We start from the raw sequence: 25,676 nt of genomic DNA, 5'->3' as shown, positions 1-25,676 counted from the left end.
GACAGTGCATGATGAAGAATATTTTTTTTGTAGAAGCTCCAAGTAATTGCAGTTTAAGTGACTTTTTTTATGCATTATAATCTGTTACAATTAATGATGAACATCTGGCAAATAAATTGAATGTAATGGAGAACCATAGCAGCATGAGAAGTCAAGGTTAGTTCAAGGGGGAAAATATATATAGTATCAATCTGGTATGGACAGAAAGTTAAAGATGTTTAAGAATTAGTGAATAATCATGACAAAAATTGCCTATAATCTGAAAAATAAATAGTTTCTACTTGAAGGTCTCCAATAATGCTCCTCTACTTAATCTGGGTGCTTCACCGGGCCTGATGGAAGATTTTTAATCTCAGCTAGTAACCCACCCTTGCTAAGAAGTGTCCTGTCTGTAATTTTCCATGGGTTAGATGCCTCTGGTTAGCTCCTCAGAAGAAACCCAGTAGGCAGCACTTATATGGAACAGTCATGTTATCAATTATAATGGGCTACTTTGCCCTTCTTACCATCAGGACTCTTGTCTCTCAGGAACAGAAATGTATGCCATGGTTACCTTCCTTCCCCTAACCAGGGTAGATGTTAAGAGGGCTCCTGTCACAGGAGCTATTGCTGGATCCCAGCTAGAGCCTCCATCACCTTCCCAGCCAGACCTGAATAACCATGCAGCTGAAAGTTTACTTTGAATGAAATGGCAGCAGAAGTGAATCTTTCTTCTCTTCATTTTATTCACTGTAGTCGAGCTTCTAAACCACAACATGTAATTTGTTTTATAGTTTGTAGATGGACCCTAATCATTACAGGCAATTTAGAATTAGCAAAATAACTTAGTTGTAAATAACCTCTAAATGTTTGTCTTAAATTATGTTTCGACATCCAAGAAATTTTGTTTTAAAAAGTCCCTCAGGTGTACTTTCCTGGATTTGTTTCAGGACCGCCATTAAAGTTACATTCTAGGAGCATGGGCTGCCAGAAAGGAAAAATGTTCTTCCTTTTTTTCTTAACAGTATTTATATAGCACATTGTTTTTAAAAACATTGTACATTTAAAGCAAAAACTTAATGCTGTGCAAATCATGGAAACTCCACTAAATCTACATATTTGACTATTTGATAAGACACACTTTTTTCAAATAATATCCCCCACATTTTATGTTTCAGTTTTAGAAGTGTTGAATTTTTAATTATGTTGATTGCATAATATAATGCAAATAATGTAATTATTTATTTAGTATGTAATGTATTATATTCAGTTAAAGCAACAATAAGAATTATTTAAGCATTAATTTTACTTAGAGTTAACCTTTTAAAAATATCCACAACAACTAAATATTTTCTTTTTAGAGAGAGAACTATTTTCATGCCAACAAGGGAGGTCTGTAATTTAATGTTTGGGAAGCCTCTAATCCTGTGGTCTTGTCTTCACGTGCAGTGCTGAAGCGGCGCAGCTGCACAAAGTGCAACCTGCCACTGTAGCGCTTCAGTGAAGATGCTGCTGTACCAACAGGAGAGCTTCTGCTGTTGGTTTACTTAATCCACCTATGTGAGAGGCAGTAGCTATGTTGACAGGAGAAGCTCTCACATTGACAGTGTTGTCTACACCGGAGGTTAAGTCAATATAACAGATTTAAAATTTTTATTAAAGTTAACGTTTAAAATCAAATTTACACAAGTTAAAGAGGAAGGTATTGTACATCTGAGATCAGGCTTGGGTTATGAGGGATTACAAATGTCGGTTACAAGGTTCATGAGATATATACATAGTACATAACCAGCATAGACCCAGATGGGGGTGCAGGCATTTTTAAAGCGTCAGTGGATAAGTTGTCTAGGGTATGCCACTCATAGAATGTATTTAGAGTCCAAGTCAGTATTGGTGTAGAGAATAAGTAGATGGGTGGGGTGCGTCCCTTGTTTCGTCAAGGAAGGAAGCAAGTGGGTTATTTCCCTGACTGGCGTTCTTGATTACTCGGCCTGGTACTGACAGTGTCCCATGATGTGCTCCGTGTATATATCTCTGGACCACTTGATGGTCCAGAGACGTATACCATACTTGGTAGAGAGATCCATTCTTAGAAATAATTGTCAATTATTGAACCTGTTGGTGTGGTAACCTACTGTGTCAAAGCATCTTGCCTGCAGAGAGCAGTACGTTCGTGAGGGGATGATCTTAATGTTGGAGGAGCCCCCTTGGCAATGGAGATATGCTGTCAAGCAGCTACAGGTGGATGTGGGGCCTTCTTAGTGTTAAAGAACTGCTTGGCTCTGAAGAAAACTGCTCTTAAGCAAGAATTAGCTTGTGACATTGGAACAAGCTTTGAGGATTGTTTATTTGGTGCTCGGGGTATAGGAGCTTTGAGTTTGAAGGGCTCTTCCCTCCCTCCAGGTTTTTTTTATTGCATGCAGACTTTCTTCCTAAAAAAACAACTTGTTTTAGGTTTGTTTTGCAGAGAACTGAATTGGTGAGATTTGTCTTTTTTAATTCTTACTGGTCAAAATAGAAAGATTTTGAGACTGGAGATTTTTACAAGCATAGGAGAGAATCGGAAGGTAGCTCTAACCATAACTCCAAGGTTGAAATAATTATATGGCTTGATTTTTTTTTAAGTCAAAACAGTGTTGAAAAATACATTAGTGTTTTGGTTTTGATTTTGTAGAGCGCATCAAGAAAAGAGGTTTGAGTTTGTCAGAAATGATGGTGTGTTCCACTTAGCCAGCCTTTTTTATTTCAGGTTGTTATCTGAGTAGTGACCTGATTCAGTTGTAAGATCAAGGTCATGTTTTATTCAATACAAGAAAATGGAAAATCTGGCAAGAACCAAGTGGTTTTATTTAGCCCTTTCTGCTGTAGCCACTGTCAGTAGAGAGATAAAGCTGATGACAGAATACAAGGGATTGTTTATTCATTATTCATAATTGGCTAGAGGTTAAAGGATATTACGTGATTCTTTTATGGTTTAAACAGCTGCCTCACAAACTGGATGGAGTAACTAGAAAATCATTTTTAAAAGATGCATATATTGTTGCTCTATTACCATATGAAAAAACAAATAACTTCTTTAATTGAAAAAAAAGTCCATTATATTTTGAGTGTAAAACCTCTATGGAGCTTCATCCACAGAGTACTCCATTAAGGACTAATGCAATAGGTGTTGCAGTGGTACTTTGCAGGACTGCACTGACATTTTGTTTTGTCAATATTTGAATAGACCTTAAACTTCTTTGGTTAGATGATATCTTGCAGTAGTGCAGTCCACAGCTTTAGCTGAACTACCCAGCTCTGCAGTGGAACTTCATTCATCAAGAATAAAAGCTCCAAACTGGATTTCTAAGGATGACTCGCAGATCCCAGTGGTGAAGGAGCTACATGACTGCAGCAACATCTTTTGAGGATAGGGGCGGTGGGTCTCGGGCTTTTGTCTTGCTAGGAAGTAGCAAATACAGGAATAAGGTTCTCTGGCCCTTTTATCTTCAAAAGACCATGTGTGGTTTCTGTCATGGCTTGGGTGCTCCATTGATTGCTGTTGCCTGCTGGTCTCTGTTAGAGGATCGTTTTACCAGGAGGACTGCTGGAAATTCCAGTCTCCACTTTTCCCTCCTCTGATTCATAAAATGGGCAAATAAACTTTTTAGCCTCTGAGGCAGAAATCCCTGAATTTTTGGTCTCAGGAGAACTGGTACTGGCGAAATAGGTTTCCAGGACTGAAAGAACCATTGGGCAGAAAAGAGTGCTCTCCCTATGTATCTGAAAGACAAGAGTAGAAAATATTTATTTTTAAAAAGATGTTGGGGTAACAATTGAGCAGCATGCATTGCTGAAGTAGCACCTGACAAAAATCTAATATTGAGTGAGGAAATTTGGGAATCCTACCTAGCAACTGTTATATAAATCCCTCTCTAGTTAGTTGTACTAAATCCTTAGTTGTAATTTTCTTAGATACAGATACTTCAGGGGATGTTCTGGACCAGATGATGCAAACGGCCTTAGGGATTTTCAGATGTGTAGAGACTCAGCCAGAAGCGGCTATTAATGCTGCATTGTTCTTCAAGGAAACCGTGGAATAGCTTGCCCAGTTCCATATGAATTTTGCAGTACAGTCACAGATAACTAAGGAATGGTTCAATTCCTGTATTGCTGTTACAGTCCTTATTGAAATTGCCTATGTTTCTGTTGTATTAGTCACATATATAATCAACTCCTTGGTGTCAGGGTTAAATTTTATCACTGTACGAAAGCTTCTGTAGGAATCTTAACTTTTCATTTTAATACTCTTTTATAGCAATTATTCAATCTGATCCCTACAGCCAGCTCTCTCCCTGTTGTGAATAAAATCCAGATTTTGTTTAAAAGCAGAAGCAGGAGTAAAATCCATTATTTTGACTTTTCCTTCCTCCAGCATTTAATAGGAGGGAGGTGCCACTTTCCTAACAGTGGTCTATGATAGCAGAAGGGTGTTATCTACAATAAATGATGGTTACTTCATAGAATTTCTGACTCTACTTTCAGGTGGTCAGAGAGAAATATTATGAGGAGTGCAGTGTCAGAGAATATTTTTATGAATAGTTAAGTGTTTGGTTTGTCTCATTGTGTGACTGGAGTTATCAGGCAGAGCTGATAACTCCCTGTTTACCAGCCACCATGCATCAGTCAGTGGTTAAGATGTCTCTGACCGGTTTTAATCACACTGATTTTACTTGTTAATAGTGGTCTCACCACTTCCCCCCAGTCTCTTGTCATCTTGTGGCTTGACTGTTGTAGTTCCTTTTACTTGGGGCATTTTTATCACCCTGCCAATTGGACCTGCTCTGGGCACATAAGGGCAAGAAGGCTTTAAAAATGCATGTGGCATTACTGCTGATGGAGCCTGCAACAGTGAGACACTTCCTTAAAAGTGCAGAAGCAGCCAAAGTCATACTTCAGAGTTAATTCCCCATTGAGTTGAACAGAAACAATTAGCATGTCTATATCAAGATATCTTTCTTTAGACTGAGGACCACACACAACCTTTTCAGAGTGTACCTATGCAGTGCTTATCTTCACAAGCATAAGGGCTAAAAACGGCAAGAGTGCATATATGGGAGCAAGCTTCATAGCCATAATTCACTACCTGTGTAGCTCCACCAGTTTTAACAGTACTGGAAGCTGAACTGAAGATAGTGTTCAGACTTAATATAGTTATATAACATGGTGAACAAAATATCTGTGTCCTGCCTCTATTTACTGCTTCCACCATTGCTGTTACTAGGGAATTGCACTAGTGATGTATTATAGCTGTGAAATTTGCAAGTGTACAGAAGGCCAAAGACCTAAAAAAGGGTGACACAGCAGCCCTTGTCACAAAATAGCACTGTGAGTTCTTTGTGGTTTCTATCTACTTCTGCCCATATTTGCTTAGTTTAGAAAGGAAAAAAATAGATTTTTTTAATAACTGCCTGCCCTGCACACTTTTCTAGAATCTGAATGTCAAGCTGGGTCCTTTGCTTTGCAGATATTACATCAGTAATATAGATTCTGCAGACCAAATTCTACATCTTGTCTATTCTGTGCAACCTGTCTTTGGTACACTTCCATGGGTGTAACTTAAGGGCAGAAATTGGCATGTGGAAGACGCCTGAAAGCCCTTACAGTTCTGGATCCAAAAACATCTTACAAAGTAGATATGAATAAAGAGGAGAAAATGGTGGGGGGTGTTAATTAGGTATGGGGCAGAAGTAAGATTTGAGTGACTTAACTACATTTCCATAGCTTCAAATGCTTTGGTTTCTTTTAAAGTTAAGATTAGTCTGACTGTCCTTGATTTTAATGACTGGCTTTTAACCACAGTGTTTTAGCAGTACTTAATCCTTAAATCACTGACATATTGTTAGCCTTAACTCCAGCTTAACCACATTTTTGGTCTGGTAAATTCTTAAGCTGGAGAGCCTTCATATTTTGTCTGCTTTTTGAAAAATCCTGTAGAACCTTTAATTTAAGGATGAGCAAAGGGAGCTGGGTATAACCTTTTGAAAGCAATGTACCTTATTGCAGCAAAAAAAGAATGAGCATTGGGTGCGAGTCAAGTCCGTATATGAAATTTGAACTTGAAGCCTTCTAGCCCGCAATTACAGGTACCACCTCTTGAGGCATTTATCAGGCCCTGATTACTGTAATTTAATGTGAGCATACAGTTGTGTGGCAAATCAGTGCATGCCGATGCATCCAGCCATGTCTGTGTGCAGATACCTAATTTGCGTGTACAAGTATGTGCATAAACTGAAAACAACTCAAAAGAAGGGAATCTTTTAAAAAATATTACCCTGTCCTAAAGCTTGATTGGGTCATCATTTTACCCATTTTTTTATTTCTAAATCCATGCAAAAAAGGTTTTCCTGATTTACTTGCAGGAGTCTGACTTCCTAATTCTGATTCTACCCAAAAAGCAATATGACCTAGTATGCTAGGTTGGAAGTAGCGAACTATGGCAGGTTGTAATTTTCTCTTCTGAAAATTGAATGAAGGGAGCAAAATTTTCAGAAGTTGGATTGGTTAATATGGATAAACACACAGGACAGTGACATGAACCCCATCTATCCAAACATCTGGATCTAAGCCACAGATGTTAATTATCATTTTAAAGGCTTTACCAGGCATTATTACTTAGGTGCTCAACCAGCAGTTCAGGATCACATACAAAGAGCAGACAGATTGGGTGTGGCATTAAACTATGTTAAGGTGTATCGTGCATGCTATCTATAATACATATTGAGTGTATGATCCAAGTAAATGCAGTATTAAGAAACGAAGAGTAGAGACTTACATATTTTAAAGTTATTTCACCTGCAAAAGTGACTTAGTATCTGCCTATTTAATTGTTTTGAGACCAAACTTTGGGAAGCTGGCATCTGCTTATAATTATCTTGCATTGGTACATTCATTTTTGATTTCCTACATTGATAAATAATCTGTGGCCCTTCAGAGTACAAATAGCTGCACATTTAGGAACTGCTGACTATTCTAAATCTGTTCTTTTCTGCTTTAAGCAATAATACCCATATGATCTTGGGGTAATTGCTGTGTGGAACATTTGATAAATGAATTCTGTTCAGCTGCAGAACTGACAGCAGTGACTGATATAGCTAAGGTGCGCTAGTGGTTTAATTCTAGTTTGGTTGGAATATAAAAGTAGCATTTATTCACTGTTTTAAAATACTGCTTTATGTACATGATAGGTTTTCTTATTGAACTGAAAGTATCTCTTTTTTGCACTATACATTTTCAGTACTTTGGTATTTTGGAGGCAAAAGTGTAATACCTCAAGTTGTTTCCTCACACCAATAAAACATTGTTAATATAATTCATTCATTTAGTAGGGAATGGTTCTTTTTAAGTTAAATTTTAGTTGGCAAATACAAATAGTACAATCTAAATGTCTAAAAGAATGTGGAAGAAAATTTATTATAGGTGGCACAGGTAGCAACACCTATAGTTAAGGTAGCCCAACATTTTCCCTTAAAAGATGCTGGTTTTTGTTAATTATAATTTTGCCAAAGTTAAACAGTTTGAGCTGAAATTTCCTATTATGCATATCTACCTCAGACTAGTTTTTAATCTAAAATGGTTCAACCGTTTGAGAATAAGATTAAGGAAAAATAATATATTTGCTTATTTAAAAACCAAAAGCCTTGTATCCATCTAAGTGCTTTGGAGCATAGGATTGCCTTCGTCAGGGACGTACTTCTTGCTATCTCAGTGGAGAAAAAAACCTCAAAATTTGTCCAGGTTATGACTGAGTCTCTGAAAAATCTCAGTTCATACGAGCAGTGTGGAGACTTTGTTAGTTTGGTAGCTACATTTTTTTTATGATTCCATCTCTACTGAGCATACTTCAGTACCACACAGCTCCTACAATCCATAAAAATGACATGTGCACCTACCTCACAGGCCTCGGGGTCTGCGTAGGAGTTTCCCTGCAATTGCTCCTCCCAGCTAACAAGGGCAGCTGTGATACCAAAACTGAGCTCAGGGAAACTTTCTCCTTTGCTCTCAATGCTTTCCCTGGCTCTTCCCCAGGCAGCACAGCAGGGCATCTAAAAAGCAATGATTTTTTTTAAAAAATAAGAGAGATTGGATTTTTATTTTGTTTAAATTATATGCTTTTCTGTTTAAACCTGTTTAAGATGAAATCAGTTTAATATAAAATGTTAAGGCCTAAACACATAATTTCTTAAAACATTTTAAATAAAAAAAAATTAATGTGGAATCCATAAGTCTCTATCAAAAACTTTGTGTTAAAGGCTGTTTTTCTGTGTAAAGAAATAATCAGGGAGGAAAAATCCAACATTTAAGGTCAAGCTTTATAAATATGGCACAATAGGGAGATAGGAAAAAGAGGCAGGAGCTGGAAGGGGTGGGGGGTGTACAGGAACAGAGTCCATAATAACCTAGAATTGAACCCATTAGTCGTGAGTCAATGTTCCTTTGCTGTCTAGCAAATAGCTGTGCATCTCATGGGCAGAGTGTCTCCATTCCCCTCTAGTGGCAGTTGTACACATAAGAAGACTTTTACTGCAGCTGTTTATTCAAATAGAGGATTTTACTGTGGATAAAGATCTCAGCCTTGCCCAGGACACACATTAGGGGTTAGTATGGTACCACATGATTATTTATTTATTTAGCTTAAACACTGAAAACTTAGTTACTAACATTAAGGTTGCAAAGGTAAGCACTCAAAAGCTAGGAAATGCCAGAAATAAGGTTGCTTATGCAACCTTAATTCAGACTCCTTGTGCATATGCATTAATCTTTAATTATGTAATCAAGATTGTTTTTTTTCCCTACAAAATCCCTGCCTCATTCAGCGCACAGAGCAAGTAATTATAATCAATAAAAATGTAGTTACGTTAAAAGTGAGTAAACAGCTGAATAAAATGAATGTGTTTTAAACAGTTTAAAGGGACACTAGTTAATTATACTTTATTAGAACCATTTTAATAACTTAAGATGTTAAAATCCTAACTTGTTAAAATTAATTTATCTTTTATTGCTCATTAACTAGTGTTTACCTTTTGGTATGCCATTCAGCTGCTTAGACAATGTAAACTAATTATTTTTTCCTTTCTGGTTCTTGGGCACTCAATATTTGAGTGCTAAATATAGCAGAAGGATGTTTCAATTAAACAATATGCAGTAAAACATTTCCTGAAAACACTTACGTTCCACAGTAATTATTTAACAAAATTTCTTTTTCAAAATCTAATTTTGGAGCGTAAGTTTTGAGAACACCATGGATATCTCAAATTAGACAATGATAGTGCTTCTTAAAATCGAGATGATGGGGGAATAATTTTAATGAGGCCACTGAAAGGTTTGAGACTTTTATTGCAATTATTTCTTAATAGTAGACTTCTAGATAGTGAACAAGCAGGTAATTACTCATTAAATCTGAAATATTTGTAGACTCTGTTTTTAAAATTAATTAATATATGAAATGAGGCAGCAAAAGTTGGTTCAGTGTGAAACAAATCATGGAGTTGTTGTTAATTTTGAAGTTTTAGAAACACTTTAAGCCAGAACCATGTTTCATATTATTTTGAAAACTATATCCCAAATGCCTAGAGACAAAGTGCATTAGTGGTTAGAACTGGGACTGGAACGTGTTCTTTTCCTTCCTATACAGATCTCATAACCTCTCCATTCCTTAATTTTGCCTAACTGTAAATAACGCACCCTTTGTAAAATAATTTGAGATACTTTAATGAGAAGTGCTCTATAAGTTCCAAGTATTGATACTATATCCAGATAACACTTACAGCATTGTGGTTATTTTTGTAACTAAAGTGTGTTTGGTGCTTTTTGTAACATTTTGGTGATAGATAAGTGGGATGCTGTCATACTAAAATGCCTCAACCCTTCTCCTTGTTGGATGTTTAATACCAATGTGATGCATTACACTTTGTGTTAGTCTTCATGACAAACACACAGTGGTTTTGAGTTTGTTTTGCAAGGACTGTATTTTTGGCATAGCTGTCTGTTTTTGATTAAAGCAGACAGCAAAGCATGTGTTTTGCAGCAGTTCTGAGGTGGGTAGAGGCATGGATAATACATTAAGAACCTGTACTTTGCAAATATCTATCAAGTGATTCTGATTTTGAATCTACAACTTTGACATTGACTAATTGCTCAATTATCAAACTGAATTAATAGTGCTTAATGATTCCAAAATATTTTAAAACTAATATTTTGCTGACAGAAACATTATTGCATTATTAATAGGAAAAGTTTGCTCTGCAAAGGAAGTAGTGGTGTTCTTGGTGATACAAGGAGTGATGAATGTAATTGCCCTCTCCAGGTTCAAGGTTTTTTTTGGTTTGTTTTTAAACTGCTTTACATGTAAAAATATTATCTGTAAGTGTTTATATACATTGGTACTTTTGCCTGATATTTATTTGTTTTAATTACAGAAGTTGCTGGGTGTGTTTTGCCACCGATGAAGATGATCGAACAGCGGAGTGGGTGAGACCTTGCAGGTGTAGAGGCTCTACAAAATGGGTTCACCAGACTTGTCTACAGCGTTGGGTGGATGAAAAACAAAGAGGAAACAGTACAGCTCGAGTTGCGTGTCCTCAGTGCAATGCAGAATACTTAATAGTATTTCCAAAGCTAGGTAAGCAATGTGCTGTTAAATTCAAATACAGTGTAATTGTTTCAGTATTTATACTCTACTTATTTTATACAAAACTTCCAGTATCTAACGTCTGTTTGGCATGTAAACTTCTGTGTTGTGAAATAGACCAGGACTTGCTAACTCATCATTTAAGTTGTTGGTGCTCTTTGGAAAACTGATGCAGAAATTTGCAAGTAATGCATCTGTCTTGGTTCAGTTCACTGCATCCTGGAAACTTTAGACAGCTTCTGCCCTATAGATGAGCAGAGATCAATTGCTCACTATAAGCATACCCCAGAATCCTTTGCCAGCCTGTAGAGGAGACTGTTTTTAGTCAGCTGAGGGGCAGAGAAGGGAGCCTGCCTGCAGATTTGTAACCACGTCCCTAATATTTCCTGAAAGTATTTTTATATTTAATTTGTATAGGACACCGTGAGTACTGCTCTGTACTCAAGAGAGGACAGTATTATAGTTGTGTTATGATTAGTCAAAAAAAGAAAAGAGGAGGGGATACTGTTCCAAGCTCCACCCACATGAGTTGCCAAAATAACTCCCAAGAGCATTCTGCACCTAAAAATTGTGTATCAAAAAATTTAAAAATTCTTCACACAATATTTTAAAATTCTGCACAATTCTGTAAATTTTATTTGTCAAATGAACGTGGAAGCTCCAGCATGGCGTGGGAAGCACAGGCCACTGTCTGCATAGAACTGAGAGATCACTGTGCCGTTTACCCCAGGACACGGACTCAGTGATGAGGCTGCACCCAACCCTGACACAGCGCAAGAACTGGGCCTGTCCCAGAAACGCCCCAGTGCCGTGCCCCTCTGTACCAGGTGCACCAGGTGTGGGCTGGCAGACTCAGCAAGGCAGGATCCAAGTGTGGAGGGGCTTAGTGTGGAGGGTCCAGGGGTGGGTTGAGAGGGGTCTATGTGGGGCAATCTGGATGTGGGTGGCTCACTGGGGGATCTGGGTGACGGGCGAATCTTGATGCATTGGGGGCTTGTTGGAGGGTTCTGGTTGCAACAGTAATGGGACTTGGCAGGGGGATCAGGTGAAGGTGGTTGGGGCTTAACAGGAGAGTCTGGGTGTGGGGCTCATTGGGGTGAGGATCCAAGTACAGCTGGTTGGGGCTCGGTAGGGTGGGGATCAGGGTGTGGGTAGCTTGCTTGGATGGTGCAGGTGCAGGGGGAGCGAGGCTTGTGGTGAGGTTCTGGGTGAAATGGGGTCTGGATATGAGGGGGTCTGGATGCACAAGTGTTGGGTGGATGGGGGAGCAGCTCCCTGTACAGAGATCACGCCCTCTGCAGCTGAGGAGCCATGGGTGCAGGAAGTCTGAGGGCGGGGTGGGAGTTTGCAGAGCTTCCTACAGCTGGGGGAGAAATCTGGGGGTGGCTGTGACATGGCCCCAGATGCCATGCAGGGGAAGAGAAAGTCCAGCCCTCCCCAGCCCAGCTGGGACTAGCAGCTGAGGGTAGGAGCCACCAACTGGCAGTTTAAAAATCAGTATTGCTAACACTTGTGAATTAATCATGAATCCCAGTATTTTGGTGCTTGCAAGGGGATTTATTGTGAAAATATGACGGGCAAATCCGTTCCCCACGATTCACGGGTCTGGATGCATGGACAGAGCTCTGTACCAGAGCCTGTGGGAGTCTACACTGCCAAGAAAATCCCACAGCACAAAGTGTCAGCGGAGGGTCAACAGACTTGGACTCGTGAGTCTCTGGCAGTGGGGCTGAAAATAGCAGTGTAGATGTTTTGGGCTTGGGCTGGAGCCTGGGCTCTGAAACCTGGTGAACAACTACACTGATATTTTTAGCTCTGCAAGCCTGAATCAGTTAACCTAGGTTCTGAGATCCTGCGCTGAAGTTCTCTTATTTGCAGTGTAGATATACCCTGTGTAGCTGAGAACTTGGATTTGACCTTGCCACTTATGGCTAATCCCTTCATGCAGGGATTAGCCCTATCTCAGTAGTAGCGGAGAGAGAAGGTCCTGGGGCAGTGGGAGTCAAGGGAAGGGTGGAGTCACAGAGAAGTTGCTGTTGGGTCCAGGACACCAGAACCAACAGTAACGCTTCCCTGCCTCCCACTGGAGTTCTCCTCTGCCCAGAACCCAACAGCTGCTCATTCTGGAGGAGTTGGGGAAATCCTGCAGCTGCAGTCCCGGGCAGAGGAAGAAGCTTCCGGGTAATGTAAGGGAAGGATAATTAAAATACACATTATTTTTAGCTATTTGGGTACTTGAGATATTTTTAAAAAACTAAATTGTATTGCAGTAGGATGACACATGTAGCTGATCAAAATTATACAAAAAAGTAGACTGACCTATTTTTGAAGTGCTTTGAATATGAGAATTGATTTGTAAAGAATTAAGGATTATAAATCATTACTGCATGTCTCAGATGGATTATAGCAATCCAATACCTGGGAATGAAGTCTTCAGTGCTTTGGAAACTCCAGCTAGTACAGAACATTGCAGTGCATCTTCTCACCAATGAAGGCTACTGTGAGCACATCAAACCTGACCTCCATTGGCTTCTCATAGGATTTTGAATCAAGTTAAAGGTCTCAGGCCTTACTCTTAAAGCACTCCCTAGCATTGGCTCTCAGGATATCTAAGAGACAGCCTCAAGCTTCAGGATGAGTACAGTGGTGGAAAGCTACACTCCTGTGGCACAATGGAACTCTCATTGATAAGATTAAAGCTTGTCTAGTGGGGAAACAGAACTTTACCCAGGAATGGTTTGAGATTATGAAATGAACTCCCTCCAGAACTGAAGACCATCACTTCTCTCACTATTTTCCACTCCAAGTGCAAAGCACATTTCTTTAACATTGTCGTCTTTAACAAACACCTAGAAACAGGTATAGTTCGTTTAAAAAAACCCCGCAAAAAACAAACCCTACTAAAACACCTAACTGCACATGCTTGTCCCCTGGGAGAGGATGAGAAGACAAATACCACATGACAGATGTGTAGCCATGTTGCTCAATGCAGTACTGGAGGGCACTCAGATATTATGGCGATGTGTGGTGTAAGAACCTATATAGAATATAATAGGGTTACAGAAAGCTCTGCTTGGGTTAGGGTTTTTGCAATTACCAAAGGTGGTTGCTATTGTAAAGGCATTCTTCCATACAAAGATTGACTGAAAAATAATTAGAAAACTTGATACATAGAGTACTTGGTGCTTCTTGGATGTTCATTGTTCATTTTCTAGTTCCATTTTATAGTCCTCCTGCATGAGGAGAATATGGAGGAAAGATGGGAAACTGTGAGACAAGAGAGTCAAGACAGTAGGAAATGGATGGTAGTGCCCCATCTGAAGGAAGAGAGAGGAAGTGGAGCATCCAGGGAGAAGTGCACATTTGTGTGCATTAAAGGTTGACTTTTCCACCTGAAATCAATCACATGTACACACTGGCAGAGGTATCCAAGGGAATTAGTCAAGACACGATGATGATAAAGTCAACTCAAATTTAAAAAAAAAAAGATCTCATTACTTTCAGGGAATTGACTCTTGATGTTTGATCATCAACGACTTAGATGTTGGCATAGAAAGTAGGCTTATTAAGTTTGTGGACGATACCAAACTGAGAGGGATTACAACTGCTTTGGAGAACAGGGTCAAAATTCAAAATGATCTGGACAAATTGGAGAAATGGTCTGAAGTAAACCGGATGAAGTTCAATAAAGACAAATGCAAAGTGTTCCACTTAGGAAGGAACAATCAGTTTCACACATACAGAATGGGAAGAGACTGTCTAGGAAGGAGTATGGCAGAAAGTTCTGGGCACTGCATTTCAAGAAAGGATGTGGAGAAATTGGAGAGGGTCCAGAGAAGAACAACAAGAATGATTTAAAAAGTCTTGAGAACATGACCTATGAAACGAAGGCTGAAAGAATTGGGTTTGTTTTAGTTTGGAAAAGAGAAGACTGAGAGGGGACATGATAGCAGTTTTCAGGTATCTAAAAGGGTGTCATAGAAGGAGAGAGAGAAACTTGTTCACGGCCACCTTAGCCTCTAAGGATAGAACAAGAAGCAATGGCTTTAAACTGCAGCAAGGAGATTTAGGTTGGACATCAGGAAAAAAGTTCCAACTGTCAGGGTAGTGATAAACCACTGGAATAAATTGCCTAGGGAGGTTGTGGAATCTCCATCTCTGGAGATATTTAAGAGTAGGTTAGATAAATGTGTATCAGGGATGGTCTAGAGAGTATTTGGTCCTGCCATGAGGGCAGGGGACTGGACTCAATGACCTCTCGAGGTCCCTTCCAGTCCTAGAGTCTATGAATCTCTTGAGATTGGCAATACTGATAAATGAACGCTAAGATTCAAAATAGTAGCTTCAGAGAAATGGTATGATATATGGGCATGTACCAACTCTTTCAGAACCATGACTGTGGTCACTAAAGTAATGTAGAATCGTTTGGACATTTTGTTACATGCCTGAGTTCTGCATGCAGCAGGTAAGAGTAGTTTTATTACAGGCATATTACAAATTTTAAGGTTTCCTGAATTCTCCCAGTAGCCAGACATAGAGCATCATCCTGATGCAGCACATCTAGTTTTAAGCTTTTTCCTTAACCTTTATATCTGTATGTTGAATGTTTCTCTTTAGCTGGCTTTTGGGAGATTCATTATTTTAGTTATTTATGTAGCATCAGAGGTAAGAAATAGTGTGTTACTGAAAAAAAATATAGTTCCTGCCCCTAGAAGCTTAAAACAAGTGTGAGTATGACAAAGAAGGATGCAGGGAAAGATAATAGGAAGAGAAGGAGGGAGGAATATACAAAGTAAAATTGTGTGGTTATATGTTTGGCCCATTATGCTAACCATTTACATTAAATTTTACGAGGCCAGCTATTCTGCACAGAGGTGAGGATCATAGTTCACTGCTATATTGAAGGCAAATTTATAAAGACTTGCAGCTCCATTTTTAAAGTGCCACTTGTCACCTTGGTCCAGTACAAAAATTGGGAGTGTCTTATATTGTAAGCTCTTTAGAGCAGGATTCTGTCTTATCTGTTTATACAATGCCCAGTACAATAGGGTCCCAGTTATGTTTAGGCAATTGTATGTTGCCCTAATATATGTCTTTAATAAGGAAGATGGATCTGGTATGTGTCGAGTTGTCTGGTAAAGGTTGTACCTAAGAAGGAAGACTGAGCAGTGTGCTAAATTGAATTCAGTTGTACAAATAACCTGTTAATACAAAATTCTTCATATGAGAAGAATCATTTGGCTCCAAGAATGGGGAAGAAGAATCTTTTTCTCTGGATAAAAAGGAGCCTCAGGTTGACGCAAGTCAACAGCATTCAGATAAAGAATGACGCTATATGCTAGCATTTTGCATTAGGTTTTTGAATAAACTGCTTTTGATGTTTGAAGCAAGTTTAAAATATTGACTATCTTTTATGGGATAATGAAGTAGTGATTAGGACTGCATCTACATTTTATCTTAGCAAGGGGAAATCAGAACTCTAGAGCATTGTCCAGGTGTGCTTTTCCTATCTAATTAAATTTTATCTTGCATTCTTTCCTGATTTTTTTTAAATCTATTTTATTTGTAAAACCCACAGCTGGCTGCTGAAAAATCAGTGTAAGGGACTTGTATGGCCCCCATCATCTCAGTATCTGAGTACCTCAATCTAATGTGTTTATCCTCAGAACACCCCCTATTCCCATTTTACAGATGGGGTGCTGAGGCAGAGAGGGTGTAACTGACTTGCACAATGTCACATGGGAAGCCTGTGGCAGAGCGGGGAATTGAACACACATCTCCCAAACCTCAGACCAGTATCCTAACTATCAGACTGTTGTTCTCACCACTATAGCCCTTATTACTGACAACCCTAGAAGGCAGTCAAGGTCACATCATGTCAGAGTTAGACGAGAACCAGTCTTCAAAGGATCTCACCAGCAGCACTTTTTTATGCAGCAGTAAGTATCTTTTTGGAGGTATTGCTGGTAGTGATCTCCAAGAGGCACAAGGATTGTCTGAGGGAGGGAAAGGCAACCGACAGATCTTCCCCATGTGCCACAGTTAAAACTTCTGTACGTCAAGAACTCAACTCCCCCATGCTACTAGAAAATATTGTTCCAAAAAGCATTCGCTAAAGCATTAAGTATGAAAGCTAACTATCTTTTTCTCAAAATTATGATTGGTAATATAAATTAGTTTCAAAATGAAGTGGAATCCACAAATATTTCTACATGCAAGTGACATGGATGCTTGTTTTATGCAATCCATTTATATATAATGTAGACTTTCAAAGTAAACAAAAATTTGGATGAGATGACTACATTATGAATGGACATTCTTCTCTGCCATTTTAGATTTTTAAAGATGAGATTTTAGAGATTTGTTTGAGCATCAGGGTAGCTTTCATCTTATCTTTAGTGTGTGTATTATGCCAGATCCAAGTCTGATCCACTTATTCATACTGCCTCCCAGATTGTGCTCAGTATATGTTTTGGTCACCTCATATAATTTAACCACTAAACAACACTGTCTTCTTAGAACCAGGGATAGGCAGTGGGGAGCTGCTGGAGCCTTTCATTGCTACTTGTAGCTACATACCACAGCAAAGATGCAGCCTGCCTTTCATTGCAGCATGCAGCTACACATAGCCTATGCAAGCCACAAGTGTAAACAAGAAACCATCTTACAGCACTGAGTGAGTAGTCAACCCCAGCTTTCACACAATGGAAATGGAACCCAACTGTCCAGGATCTCTGCTGTACTCAGATGTACTGTGGACTGACCTGCAGATTGAACCTTCAAGTCTCCTGCAGTAGGAAAGGTTTTAGTTTGTTCTTTTGCAGCTTTGGGGAGGAAAATGTACAGACACAGTTATAAACTGGAGAGAGAGGGACCTTCCCAGCCACACGAGGCAGTGAACGTGTGAGTATGTTACATACCTTCTTCTGTCTCATGTTTGAAAACATGCCTCCTTGTCGGAAATCAGACATTTCAAATGAAAAAGAGAAATAGAGGCTATATAAGCCATTGAACAATACCAAAGCATAAACTAGAGCTTTGGCATGCAAAGAACTGAACACAGTGTGTGGTACCAGGAAGTTTGTGGAAACAGACCTAGTTACAAAAGACCTAGTACGTAAAAGATAGCAGCAGTCATTGCAACACGCTGCTTGACACTCAGCTAGCCAAGTAAATAAAAATGGAGGCCAATTGGGACCACATATTTCTTGATAGCTGCTGGTCTGTACATTTGGTTCCATGAAGGGATTTGCACAAGCCGTATTGGTCACTGTTTTTCTTGATGGTTCCAGGCTCAGCGCAGATGTTTATGTATTCTACAAATGAGGATATGCCGAGCCAGTTTTCACAGGAGAACAAATATTTTTGAACACGTCAGTGAAAGGGTTTAAAAGAAAAGTAATATAAATTTGTGAGAAATAAAATTTAGAAGAGGATCACTTGTTGAAGAACACGGATACCGTAAAGGTAACTTTTCATTCTCCTCTGGACCCCACCTCAGAGGACTGACCTCTTCAGTAATCCATTTTAACTCCATCTGTTGTGTAGTTTGTTTTGCTATTTCTCCTCCTTTTATACCGTCACATATTTGAAGTCAGTTTCCCATTATTTGGACCTTCTGTATACTCCATTTATATATCCAAATATAAATTAAATGCATGCAGTTGAGCATAGCTATCAGACATTAACAATGAATCTATAAGGTCTCACTAGGCACTTCGTTTCCTTACTATCAGTCATTCTGTTAATGGCACAAATATTGAACAGAAACATACGCAGCTAAAATACATGATTATATTACCATCAGCCATGCAAAATAGTTTTTCAAGTGCTGCGCGCAGTACAATGAGTTATAATCTAATAATATTTTAATACCGACAAAACATTTGGTTTGTTTCTTACAATTTTAAAATCTTAAATTCACTTTACTTTTACTTAAGGTTGAAAACAATCTGTGTTCTTCTCATTCACATTAGGATGAAAGGATTAGGATGTCACTTTTCTTGCAACCCAGGTATTGTAAAGTACTATTAACCATTTGCTGCACTGCCAACCGCAAGCTTTCAAAAATCATGATTTTAAAACATTGGATTATTTTTATTTGCATTCAGGTTACTGAGCCTATAGGGTGCACACTGTTCGTATATTCAGGCTTTTCTCCATTATCTTGGATTCCATTGTCTGCAATATGCAAGTGTCACATATCATCTTCACCACATATAAATTACTACCACCAAGATGGCCCAGTGCTTGGATGAGATCAGCTCGTGGTTTTTCAGTCCAATGAAGGGAGAGGTTATATTTGGAGACAGAGGAAAGCTCTTTAATTTGCAGGCACAGTGCATTTTCCGTTGGGTGAAGATGCAAACCTACAATTTGTCAATTCATTCCTTAGGTTTAGGAATGTTCCTGGATTCCTTGCTGATGCTAAGTTAGCTTGTAGCATCTGCAAGTAATGCTTTCTATCATCCCTTTTTGGTAAGGAAACTGTCCTTTCCAGGCAGATGATTAACAGGCCTCAGTTATACACACCTTCCTCGCCTCCCATACAGTAAATCAGTACACCTTTGCATGAAGCCATCGGCAATCAGGACACTTCAAGTAGTACTAAATGTTCCAGTGTGGCTGTCCAGCTACACAGGATATCATGAGCATATCAGACCTGTCCTCTGTTTTGCGTATTGGCTTCCCATATAATACTGAGTTAAGTTCAAGGTCTCAGTCCTTACCTTCAAGTCATAGACTGCGCAGCCCAGGATGTCTGAAGGATGACCTAAAGTTCCAGGATGAAGACCATGGTTAATAACTCTGCTCCCCAGGCTCCTTGTACCACACAAGCAAAATTAGTCTGAATACAAGCTTTTGAGAGCCAATCCAAGACTTCCACAGGAACAAAAGCCAATCATAAATCTTACCGTCTGCCACTCTGAGTGGATAGCATGCTGCTTTGATCTTGCCATCTTTCATGTAAACACATGGAAGCATGTACTTTAAAAAACAAAAACCCTGCAAAACAAAACAGTATAGTGTACGCACAATTCTATCCCTTTAGGAGAGAATGAGAAAGAAAGGACAAACCGCACATAACAGATGTAAGTTGTATTGCTTAGTGTACGACTGGAAGCCACCTAGATACTACCATGATAACTGTGGTATAAGATCTGAATAAAACAGTATGGGCTAGAAACTTTTTAAAAAAGGGGGAGTGATGACACAAGAATTCAGCTCTCCTAAGAGCTGGGTCTTTCTGAAAACACCAACTATTGCAAGACTCTATAACAATATCAGAGGGGTAGCCGTGTTAGTCTGGATCTGTAAAAGCACATGCATCTGATGAAGTGGATATTCACCCACGAAAGCTCATGCTCCAAAATGTCTGTTAGTCTATAAGGTGCCATAGGATTCTCTGCTGCTTCTATAACAATAGCAAGAGTTGGCTACATTGCATTTGTAGTACTTTCTTAGAAAGATCATATTTCACTTTTGAGCTGTGGTTTCTCTTGTAATATTATGAGTTACCTTTCAGATTTACTGCAGTCTGGATGCCCATTCTGTTACCTCAGTTTTCCCTATTGTTGCTGGGCAGGGGTTGAAAGTTTTGGGACAGGAGGAAGAATCTCAAATAGTCTTGCATCTGACGAAGTCGGTATTCCCCCACGAAAACTCATGCTCCAAAACTTCTGTTAGTCTATAAGGTGCCACAGGATTCTTTGCTGCTCAAATAGTCTTGAAACTTGCTTTGATTTATGATGAACGGGGATGTAGTAGTCCAGATTGTGAGGTGGTAATTGCCATCATTTTCACAAATATAGTTGCATGCACAGAAAGAAGGCTCAATTTAGCAACCAACTTAAAACTTGTAAAGGTGTGATTTTTCAGAGGTGCTGAGCATGTGCAGGCCCCAGTGACCTCAGTCAGAGGTTTAGGTACTCAGCTGCTACAGAAATCGGGCCATAAGTTTTCAAAATGACTTAGTAGCAAAATAAGAAATATTTATTTTGCTAAATCTTATAGTAATTGTCATTTAAGTAAATACTATGCATGTGTACACATTAAAAACCTCAACCTACAGATTCTTAAACATTCAATAAAGATGAACATCTAGTAAGCTTAACGACATGTTATGTTGTAATGCTGATTTTTAAAGCACATTTAGAATGACTCACCGTGTATTAATCAACACTGCTGCACAGATGTAGCAAAGGACATTAAAATTTACCATTTTAATACACAGTTTACTCAAATGAGAATTTTTAAAATACAGTTAACAGTCATAAGATGGTCTTGTATAAAGCATAAGATAGAGAACCAGGAGATCTGTGCTCTCTTCTCAGCTCTGACATAGATATCATTGTGACCTTGAGCAAGTTTTATGCCTGACTGTACAAGTGTATTCTGAGGTTGAAATAATTACATGTGTGAAGTACTTTGGTTCCTCGTTAGAAGGTGCTGTAGGAGCATTGTCATAAAGTTTGTTTTAAAAATAATTTGGCTTGATGTGGCTCAGCCATTTGCAGTGAAGAATAGAGCAGGATTTGTTGATAATATCATCTGACCTTCTCTCCAGCCAACCAACTTAACAACCTGTTGCAGGAACCAGCACTGCCCAGTCAGGGCACTCTTACTGAGGTGTACTGCCATATTGGTTCATTGTTGCAGCAGGGCAACTTAGAGGTGTGCAGTGCCCTCCTGGCCCCCACCTTGTGATCTCATGTTGGCAAGTAAAGCCATTGTATTAAAAAGAATTCTGAACTGGATCGTACAGTGGAACCTCAGTTACGAACTGACCAGTCAACCACACACCTTATTCGAAACTGGAAGTACGCAGTCAGGCACCAGAAGAGAGAAAGAGACACGCACACACGTACAGTACTGTTAAATGTAAACTACTAAAATGTAAACGGAAAGCAGCATTTTTCTTCTGCATAGTAAAGTTTCAAAGCTGTATTAAGTCAATGTTAAGAAGCAGACTGTAATATTGCTTCCTTCCTTTTGTGTACTAATCTATTGAAATTATATTTCAATTGTGACAGAAGTCTGAAAAGATATATAGTGCATTAACTTAATACAGTTTTTTAAAAGCTGCATTTCTAGGAAGATGAAGGTTTTATTTTACAAACTTTCAAGCTACAAAACACTCATTCTTGAATCTTAGGACATTTTTTATTGAACATGATAAATACTGATTTTATGTTTTAGCATTTATGTAACAACAGATCTTACATTTTAAGGTAATGTTTCAGTCCTACACTGAAAATTGTTCATATTAACCAGAGGGAAGGAATGGTAGTCTTCAGGAGACTCGCTCAAAGTGAGGGACACAGTAACAAATGAGTTATCATAGCAGTATTTTCCTTCTTCCATCACACCATTTTTCTCTTTAACAAGTCCGCTAGTTCTTTTTGTCTCTTCAGTTTTAGAAACTGAAGTAGTTTATATTGTTAAACTTTTTGCTATGTATCAATGTTTGGACCAAATCCTGCCCCCACTGTGTTTGATGAAGGACTTGGTCCTTTATTTGTTCTAGATATTATTTTAAACATCACAGTGTAAACGAGAGAGAGAGAGAGAGTTTAAAAGGTCCAAAGGGTGGCTAGGTGCCCAATTCCCATTGAGAGGTGTCTGTGTTGCTTTTTTTTTTTTTAAATCCTTTGAAATAAGATGTCAGGTAGTTCAGGCCCAAACATTAAATTTTATATACTGGTATATTCTTTTGGATAAAACATAGTAGTAAAATGTTTGCACTCAGTCATTTTATTTTAATATAAAAATTCCACTGCAGTATCTAGAACCCAAATGTTTCTGTATTGGCTAGTCCAATAAAACCAAAAAGTTAGATTAATCTATTGTCATTGTCTAAGCTGTATGCAGTGGAAAAAAAAAACCCCAAAACAAAACCCCCTAAATGGTGAAAAGTTAAAAAGGTTTTAGGCTTAAACTTTTTTTTGTTACCAGTACATTAGATTAATACATTTTTTAACCTGACATTGTCCCTTATATTTAAAAAAAGGGTCAGGGTTATGACTTTATAGTACAGTATTCCAGTTTATATTAGTTCTGCTTTAAAACGTGGGTCTGTTTGCCCAGATTCTTCACATCATCACCAATATTAAAGATTTTCAGAACAATATTTAGCTCTGTTGCTTCTGTTTATCCCATTGTATTCAGCTGAGAATTAACAGTTTTGTTGATATGTTAGGCCATGTCTACACTACAAACTTGGGTTAATGCAGATAAATTGGCTTAAAGCTGCTGCAGTTAGTATATCACTTGTGCGTGTGCATACTTGTCTCCTTTTGTCAATGGTGCATACACTCATCAAAAGTGCTTGTATTGATGCATGGCGCAGTGCACTATGGATAGATTTGCTAGTGTGGACCCTGCCATGGTCCAGTGCACTGTGTTTTGGCAAATGCATGGTGGAGCAGAAACAAGTTGTGGCTGGGAGCAAGAGGTCAGCTTCTCAGTGTGCAATTGTCTCCATGCCATAATGTCTTCAATATCAGAGGTTCTCAACCTTTTCCTTTCTGAGCCGGACTCTTCCGCCCCGCCCCCAACATACTATTAAAAAAAACTCCACAGCCCACTTGTGCCACAATAACTGGTTTTCTGCATATAAAAGCCAGGGCTGATGTTAGGGGGTAGCAAGCAGGGCAATTGCCTGGGGCCCCCACAAAGCTACATTGCTCAGGTTTCAGCTTCAGTCCTGAGTGACTGGGCTGGCCCTGTTTGGAGTCCCCTTCCACCCCCCACAAAAAAAACCTGCTCAAGGCCTCCTAGGGGGCCTCGGACCCCAGGCTGAGAACTACTGATCTATATCCCATAATTTTCATGTCTTTTTTCAAAATCGTACAAATCTGTACGGCCCTCCTTACTATCCACCATCTCTGACAGCATCATGTAGCCTGCACAGCTTTGAACTGTTGTCATGAATGTTGCAAGCACAGGACATACAATCCTCTGGTATTTGGAGAGTTGCAAGAAGAACCAAATCAGTGGAACACAACTTTTTGGAGGTAGTTGATGGTGTTCACGGAGCAGCTTAGATAGTGGAGTGCTGCTTCTGGATCTGAGAAACAAGCACTGACTGGTGGGATCGCATCGTAATGCAGGCTTGGAATGAGAACAGTGACTGCAGAACTTTTGGATGCACAAGCATGCATTCCTGGATCTGTGCGCTAGGCTCATCCCAGCCATCCAGCACAGGAACGCCAGAGTGAAAGCTACACTGATAGTGGAGAAGCAAGTGGCAATTGCACTGTGGAAACCTGCAATGCAATTTTGCTGGCAATCAGTCAGAAGTTATTTTGGAGTTGGAAAATACATTATGTGGGTCATTGTAATGCAAGTGTGCAGGACCATTAATTGCCACCTGCTATGTAGGACTGTATGTCCTGGCAATGTGCAGGATATAGTGGATGGATGTACAGCAGTGGGGTTCCTGAACTGTGGTGGAGCAATAGACAGCATGCATGTCTCTATTTTGGCACCAGACCACCTTGCCACAGAGTAAATCAACAGAAAAGGCTAGTTTTATCTGGTTATGCAAGCATTAGTGGACCCCTGGGAACGCTTCACAGGCATCGATGTGGGCTGATCAGGGAAGGTGCATGATGCTCACATCTTTAAGAACATAGGACTTTTCAGAAAACTACAAGCAGCGACTTTCTTTCCTGACTGGATTTCGATTGGGAATGTTGAAATTCCAACAGTGATCTTGGGGGACCCAGCCTATCCCTTGCTCCCCTGGTTCAGGCTCATGACAGCACTGAGATTCAACTATCACCTCAGCAGGAGCAGAATGACAGTTGAATGTGCTTTTGGTGGATTGAGGGGTTACTAGCATTGTTTGTCCACAGAATTGGGTCTCAGTGAGAAAAATATCCCAATGGCTATAGCTGACGGCTGTGTCCTGCATAATATCTATGAAGCAAAAGGAGAAAAGTTTTTTCACCGAGGTGGAGTGGCTGTCTGGGTTATTAAGAGAGTTCAGTGCGGAGCTATATGGCTCAGGGAGGCTTTGAAAGAGCACTTCAGCAGTGAGCCACTGTAATTCATTGTGGTGTACTCTGCTCTACCTGGCCCTGCTGTTTTGTGGTCTATTAGGGATTGCCTATCAATAACCCTGTCGATGCATCTATTAATTTTGCTTGTCACCGATCCTACGACTTGCCACACTGTACAGTAACAAGTAATTGGTTGCTTTCAGAACGGCTAGGGCACTTGGCAACGTATGTTTTGAACTAATAAATAGAAATTATGTTCAAAGCAATAGAATTTTAATGTGTAACAAAATCAATGAAGAGAAATCCGTGCAGTTTTTAAGCAAATAGATTAAACTTAATGCATTAATACAACAGAACTTATGAAGGGGAAAGAACATTCATATCCATTGTAGCTACACATACACCAGCCTTTCACAGGTCATTATATATGAAGCTGTGGTTCTTTCATGTCCCCTGGGATGGCATGGTGGGGATAGTGCAGTAGCCTCTGAGGCCATGTGGAATGATGAGGGAGACTAGGGAGGTGCTGCAGTGGAGTTCTCCATGGACTGCAGAGGGAGGTGAGCTTGGGATTCTTAAACTTGTAGGTCCACCAGAGTCTGCGGCAGCTGTGTTTGCTGGCCTGGTGGATCTCCTTCTTCTTTCCCTGCTGGGACCCTGGGGCCTTTCTCCAGGCTGTCTGCGTTGTTCAAACTCCAAGCCTGGTACTCACTGTCTGATGCAGCACTGGCTTGCTCTCTCTAGAGTGTGTGTGTGTGTGTGTTCTTATTTTATTTATTTTGTTTTTTGCATTAAGATATATTTGAGTATGTTGAATAAGGACATCCTTTCAATTCTAAAGTGTCACAGTACGGGAATCCATAGTCAAGGCCTGGTGTCCCATGCAGCACATTAGATCTAAAATGTATATATTCAGGATTCAGAATTTCTTCTTTGAGTGCTCACTCATGTAAATTCCATTCTAGGTGTGTGCGCGCCCATGTGCACACTCACTGGAGATTTTTCCCTTAGCGATATTTATA

The 25,676-nt window shown here is 39.4% G+C and overlaps 1 protein-coding gene across 1 annotated transcript in view; it reads left to right on the top strand.

The window, feature by feature from the left end:
- Positions 1-25,676, top strand: part of MARCHF5 (membrane associated ring-CH-type finger 5) — a 58,635-nt gene that overhangs the window by 14,587 nt on the left and 18,372 nt on the right. Inside the window, exon 2 of the mRNA XM_032770269.2 lies at positions 10,437-10,639. Coding sequence (XP_032626160.1) covers positions 10,437-10,639 — 203 coding nt within the window. The remainder of the gene's footprint in view (positions 1-10,436; positions 10,640-25,676) is intronic.

This window comes from Chelonoidis abingdonii, chromosome 15, assembly GCF_003597395.2.
Source record: "Chelonoidis abingdonii isolate Lonesome George chromosome 15, CheloAbing_2.0, whole genome shotgun sequence".
In the NCBI taxonomy this organism is placed as follows: domain Eukaryota; kingdom Metazoa; phylum Chordata; order Testudines; family Testudinidae; genus Chelonoidis; species Chelonoidis abingdonii.
Note: the sequence above shows the minus strand (reverse complement) of the source record. Positions and strands in the feature narration are given on the sequence as shown.